Source organism: Lathyrus oleraceus, chromosome 2, assembly GCF_024323335.1.
Source record: "Lathyrus oleraceus cultivar Zhongwan6 chromosome 2, CAAS_Psat_ZW6_1.0, whole genome shotgun sequence".
In the NCBI taxonomy this organism is placed as follows: domain Eukaryota; kingdom Viridiplantae; phylum Streptophyta; class Magnoliopsida; order Fabales; family Fabaceae; genus Lathyrus; species Lathyrus oleraceus.
Genome location: NC_066580.1, coordinates 417,478,468 through 417,485,013, shown reverse-complemented (window position 1 = coordinate 417,485,013; position 6,546 = coordinate 417,478,468). Strand labels below are relative to the sequence as shown.

General features: G+C 38.9%; 1 protein-coding gene across 1 annotated transcript; it reads right to left on the bottom strand.

The window, feature by feature from the left end:
* Window positions 1–4,444: 4,444 nt before the first annotated feature.
* LOC127123505 (uncharacterized) lies at window positions 4,445–6,343 on the bottom strand. Its single transcript, XM_051053715.1, has 3 exons — window positions 5,587–6,343; window positions 4,685–4,744; window positions 4,445–4,587 (listed from the first exon to the last, which is right to left on the bottom strand). The coding sequence occupies exons 1-3, from the start codon at window positions 6,341–6,343 to the stop codon at window positions 4,445–4,447; spliced, it is 960 nt and encodes a 319-aa protein (XP_050909672.1).
* Window positions 6,344–6,546: the final 203 nt, after the last annotated feature.

The following is a 6,546-nucleotide window of genomic DNA, read 5'->3' as shown; positions in this document are numbered from 1 at the left end:
CAAGTGTGGGAGAAGTGACTGCTTCTCTTGGATGTTCCAACTCTAGAGAGCTTGAACATCATGTTGCTACAAGCGAGAGTGCGGTATTGGCTAGTTCGACTGTTTTAAGAATTTTGTGTTTTTCTTGAACCCAAAGAAAGGTCGGATTCGAGGATGGTTCTGGTTAGAAAAATGGTGTGATCCTTGAGGGAAGACGGTCAGGTGTTCTATTTGTTCGCTTCCTTGTGAAGGGGAAGATGATGTTTTGGCTAGAGATGAGCCAGTGGTGTGTTGAGTACGTGTTCCCTGAGGATATGTATGGTTTGTATTGTTAGAACAAGTTGATGTATTTATAGGAATGAATTGGTTGGAGTTAAACCAAGTGTTTACCAATTGTTTTGATAAGTTGGTGCAGTGTATCGCTGATTGCAAGAGTTCATGCGATGCCGAAGTTGTGTTGTTCCTGACACTGAAGATGTTATGGATTCAAGATTCATGTTTATCGGCCAAATTGGGATGTATTTAGGGAGAACAATTAGGTATTGTTGATGTTGGCTTCTCAGAGAGTAGAGAGAAATGTGATGGCTAATGTTGTGCCAGTGGTGTGTGATCCTTGATGTTTTTCCTAAAAGATATCTGCGAGTTGCCTTCAGACCGTGACTTCAAGTTCGATGAAGGTGGCGAGTTTTTCCATCTGTTATACAAGTAGAAGTATTCTTAGAGGATGAGGCTTATGTGTTCGTGATGTTTCGTCTTTGCAAGCCGACAATAAAGCTGCAATGGTTGAGTTGTCGGTTGTATGTGATTTTTCAGATGTATTTCTAAAGGATATTCATGACTTATCGCTAGAGCGTGAGGTTGAGTTTTCCATCAACTTAGTACTAGGTAATGGATCCTTATAGAAATTGTGCTTTAGATGAGTGAATTGAGGAAGCAACTAAAATATCTACTTTAAGGGAAGTTTGTTCATCTGAGTGTTTCGTCATGGGGTACACCAGTGTTGGTAGTGAAGAAGAAGGACGATAGTATGAGGCTATGTGTGGAACATCTGAGAATTGTATTATAGAAATTTAAAGAGAACCAGTTGTACGCAAAGTTTCCCAAGTGCGATTTCTGCTTAAGAGAAATGAGTTTCCTTGGTCATATGATTTCTAGTGGTCGTATAATTGTGGATCTGTCGAAGATAAATGGTGTGTTACAATGGGAGACTCCGAAGTCTATCACTAAGATTAGAAGTTTTCTTGGATTGGCTAGTTACTATAGGATGTTCATTGAAGGTTTTTCAAAGTTAGCATTGTCGTTAACTCAGTTGACTCGAAAGGGTAAAGCCTAGGTTTGGGATGTGCATTGTGAAGAGAGTTTCCAAGAACTCAAGAAAAAGTTGATGTCTGCTCTAATTTTGATTTTGCCGAATCCAAGTGAGTTCTTTGTTGTATATTGTGATGCTTCGAAGATGGGTCTGAGAGGCGTGTTTATGAAAAATGGTCAGGTTGTGGCTTATATTTTGAGACAAGTGAGAGTTCATGAAAGGAATTACCATATGCATGATCTTGAGTTGGCAACAATGGTATTCGTGTTAAAGATTTGGAGGCACTGCCTATTTGGATTCAAATTCGAAGTGTTTAGTGATCACAAGAGTTTTAAATATTTATTTAATCATAAGAGTTAAATATGAGGCAGAGGAAAAGGCTTGAACTTCTGAAGGATTATAATTTTGATTCGAGTTATCATTCAGCTAAAGCTAATGTTGTAGCTGATGCGATAAGTAGGAAGTCCTTACGCATGTTGATGTTTACAGTTCGAGAGTTAGAATTGATTAAGCAATTCATATATATATGAATTTAATGTGTGAGGAAACTCCTAACATTGTGAAGTTAGGTATGTTAAATTTGACGAGTGGTATCCTTGAAGAGATCAGAGAGGGTCGAAGATCTGATTTGAGTTTGATTGATTGTCTCATGTTAATCAACCAAGGTAACAAAGGTGATTTCTGAGTCGATGAGAATGGTGTGATGAGGTGATAGAGTTGTATTCCTAATGCACATGAGCTTAAGAAGAGTATTCTTAAGGAGGGTCATATTAGTGGTTTGAGTATTCATCCTGATGCTACAAAGATGTATCATAATTTGAGGAAGATGTTTTGATGGTCTGGAATGAAGAAAGAGATTGCAAAGTTTATGTATACGTGTCTCACTTGCCGGAAGTTAAATATTGAGTATCAAAATTTGTTGGGTTTGATGCAACCGTTGTTTATTTATGATTGGAAATGGGACAACATTTTGATGACTTTTGTGTATGGATTGCCCAAGACTGTGAAAATGGTGATAATATATGGGTAATTATGGATAGGTTGACGAAGCATGCTCATTTTATTCCGATGAGACTGGATTATCCATTAGAGAGGTTGGCGAAGCTGTATATCGAGAGGATTATCAGTTTGCACGGTATTTTGTCCAGTATTGTATCTGCTAGAGATTTGAGGTTTACACCATGTTCTGGGAGCATTTGCGGATGGCTTTAGATACGAAGTTGCATCTGAGTTCTGCTTATCATCCGTAGGCAGATGGTCAGACTGAAAGGATTGTTCAGTCGCTAGAGGACTTGATGAGGGCTTGTGTACTTGAACAAGGTGGTGCTTGGGATAGCTTTTTACCGTTGATTGAGTTTACCTACAACAATAGTTTCCATGCTAGTATTTGGATAGCACTGTATGAGGCATGGTATCGTAGAAAGCGCATGACTCCTTTGTGTTGGTATGAGTCAGGCGAGAGTGTTGTTCAGACCTGAGATTGTTTAGCAGACGATTGAGAAAATCAATATGATCCAAGAGGAGGAAAGCACTTGAGTTCTAGGTGGAAGTCACGTGTTTTTTAGAGTTACCCTAGTAGCCAATGTTGGTCGAGCCTTGAAGTCTCGAAAGCTCACTTCGTGTTTCACCATTCCTTATTAGATTTTGCAGAGGATAGGAGGAGTAACTTATCAGATTGCCTTGGTGAAGGTAGAGTGGGGAGGACCAACTGGTGGAACGTAACTTAGGAGCTTGAAGAGCCAAATGAGGGATTTGTATCTGAATCTATTCACTTGAGGAAATTTTCAAGGACGAAAATTCTTTAAGTGAGAGAGAGTGTTGTAATACCCCAATTTTATTAATTGTTTATTTTGAATTATTGGTGACTCATGGTGATTTTCAGTGTTTAATTAAATTATCAGATGTTTGTGTGATTTAAAATAAATCATTTGAATATGTGTTGTTGGGGTGTGGTAGAAATAGTAAGGTGCGGTGAGACGATATAGTAAGTGAAATTCTGGTATCAGATATGAGATGTCGAAGGTAATGTCACGACACTAATATCTGAACAACAACTAAAATATAAATAGGATAGAAAACAAAGAAACAATTGAACAAGTGACACAAGCAATTGTTAACCCAGTTCGATGCAAACTCACCTATGTCTGGGGGCTACCAAGCCAAGAAGGAAATCCACTAAACAGAATTAGTTCAAAGACTCTCAGTAAATAACTTCAAGTTACAGTCTTTTCACCTAATCTCTACCCGTGTGACTTCTATCTAAGAACTCTTAGATATGAGACCCTACTCACTCCCCCTCAATCACAACAGTGATATAAAAACAAATATTACAAAGAAAGAAGACACTTTTCAAGGACACATACTTGATCTTGCTTAAAAGCTTCAACCAAGTAAACACAAACTCGTGATTCAAAGCTTAGAGTGGACAAATTACAACACAAAAGTCAGTCCAATTCAAACATCAATAAGATGAATGAATGGCTCACAACACACAAGCTCACACAAGACTAAAACCCTAAAACTCTCTCACTATTTCGTTCGTTTCTTATGTCTCAAAACCAGGTTTTACATGGCCTTTAAATAGAAGCTTTTGAATGGGCCTGGGCATCATAAAACCCTAAATCTATTTTCCTTGCGTATCTTCTTATTAACGACAGCTAATCATCCCTTATTGGAAAATAGATCATTCTGATTTTAAATCAAATTACTCCTTGAATAGCGCATTCAATCTCCACATAATCACACACAAATTTGCATGAAAAGCGCAACATTAAGATACATAACTTTCAGACTGAATGTTCTGTATACACATGTCTTAACATCGGGTCTGACATCTTAGCTAAATCCTGCACAACCATATTTAAACATCCTGCAGGAAATTGATATCACATGTCAAGATAACACGCGTGACACCTTGTGATAACTCTAAGTTTTACCAAAATTGATGCCAACACATAGAACCAACAAACTCCCCCTTTGGCAAATTTTGGCTAAAACATACATCAGATCATACGTTTCACAAGATAACAATCACAGTATCAGTTCAGCAGCAGAAGTAAACATACACATATTTCTAGTAAGAAAAGCAGCTAGTAAACATACATGCGCTTGTGCTCAGAACACACCACCTCCCCCTTCAGCTAGAGCCAATATGCTTTACACAGACATAACACTTCCCTCTTTTCTCCCTCTTTGTATCAAACATCCAACATCATCTCCAACATCATCTATAACATCATCTATAACATCATCTATCACATCATCTATAGCATCATCTATAGCTAAAGCTACTTCTCCCCCTTTTTAGCCAAAAGAGACCAAAGAGACAAAATAAATGTCTATTCAGTCAAAAACTAGAATGTCAAAAGTTAAGGGTTACTGAACTAAGTATATAACCAGCTTTAAACAAGTTGAGATACAAACCAACAAAGTAAACATCAAAACAGCAGAACATAACTGCACAAATCCAGAAAATCCATCAACACGGCAACAAAAATCATCACATCAATGGGGGCTAAATTCAAAGGAGCTAATCAGAGGAGCTTGAGCTTGCAGCTTCATCAGCATCAGAAACAGAATTGCCACTTGTCTTATCATTAGTTGCAGACCTCTCACTAGAGGTGTGGGCTTCAGCTTCCTTAGCATGTTCAATATTCTCACCTTCAGCTTGCTCCAAGCTTGCAATCAGGGCTTCTAATGATTTCTTCCTAGTTGTTACCACCCCTATCCCTTCACCCAACTCTTTACACATCTCCTTCAGCTCAGCAATAAGTCCAACTTTTGAGGCTGGCTTTTTTATAGCAGATGTCATGACAATGTCTTCGACATGATTGCCTTCAAACAGTTTATAGTGCATTGACAGAGCAGGTTTTCTTCTACTTGGTAGGTCAGAATTCCAGGGTGTTGACTCAAGATAATCCCACAAATCATAGAGGGAAAGGCTATAGGCAGCTTCACTGCATTAGTAGATGCATGCTTGACAATTTGTTCAAACATAAATCTACCATAGTCAAATTTTAGTTTGGTTCCAACAGCAAAGATAAATCTTCCAAGGGTATTAGAAATTGTGGAAATGTGGTTGATAGGCACCCAATTTGCAGATCCTATTTTATGCAATATAGCATACTTGACAGTCAGCTTTCCAGCAGGAAGATGCTTTTTAATAGGCCACCCTTTCACCTGCCTTGCTGTAATTTCTCTACAGACCTCATTGTCTGTAGCTTCCCATTCACCTGCACCATCTACTCTTCTTCCTAGAAAATTGTTAATGACAGTGGGAGAGAATGTGATACACTTACCTCTCATAAATACTTTGCAAAATTCCTTGATGTTCTTATCAGCAATATCTTCAGGAATGTTGACAATGAATTCCTTAACCAACCCCTCATAGCACTGAGATAACCCAGCCACAGTCTTCATTAACCCAGCATTCTTTATTAGGTCCATGACCTCTTTGACTTCAACAACATCCTTTCCTAACTCCCTCTCTACATCCACCCTTCTTTGAATCACAAATTTCCATTTGGCAGCTCCGTCTTTAAGATGGAAAGAGATATTATCCAAATGCACAACAACAACTTTCACAGGGGACTTCCTCACAGTGGTCCTCTTTACAGGGGAGATGTCAGGGGCATCTTCCTCAACATCTTCTTCAGACTCAGAAACTTCTCTAACCTTCCTCTTCTTCATATCAACCTTGCTCCAAGATTTGGAAGGGCCAACACCAACAGTCTTCTTAGCAGTTTTAGCAGACAACATTTCAGCCACAGATCTTCCTTTTCTAGCCTTCATACGTTTAGCCACACTAGGCTTTAAGTGTTGAAGTAAGTTATCCTCTTGATCATCAGACCTATCATCCTCTAGGTCAATTACATTGTTTGCAGCATCATGCTTCTCAGAGTGGGAAGCATTGGCAGTTGTAGATGCCACAAATTTTCCTTTACCAGACACAGTTTGCCCTAGAGAGCATAAACCTTCAGCAGCCATGTCCTTCTCAGATCTAGAGGAATCGTCATCCTTCTCGCTATGATGTTCAACCTCAGGAGAGGGGTACATTTTAGATAGGGGAGTAGAGACTCCCTTCATAGAATGTCCTTCATTAAGGATTCTAGTGACTAGGTTTCTTATGACACGATCAGTGTGGTGTATATCTTCCTTAGAACTAGTGGCATGAGTTGAGCTAGAAGGGATACTAGAGTTGTTACCTTGATTGGGGCATGCATAAGCTGATGCATCCATGGGATGGTTTAAATCAAGGG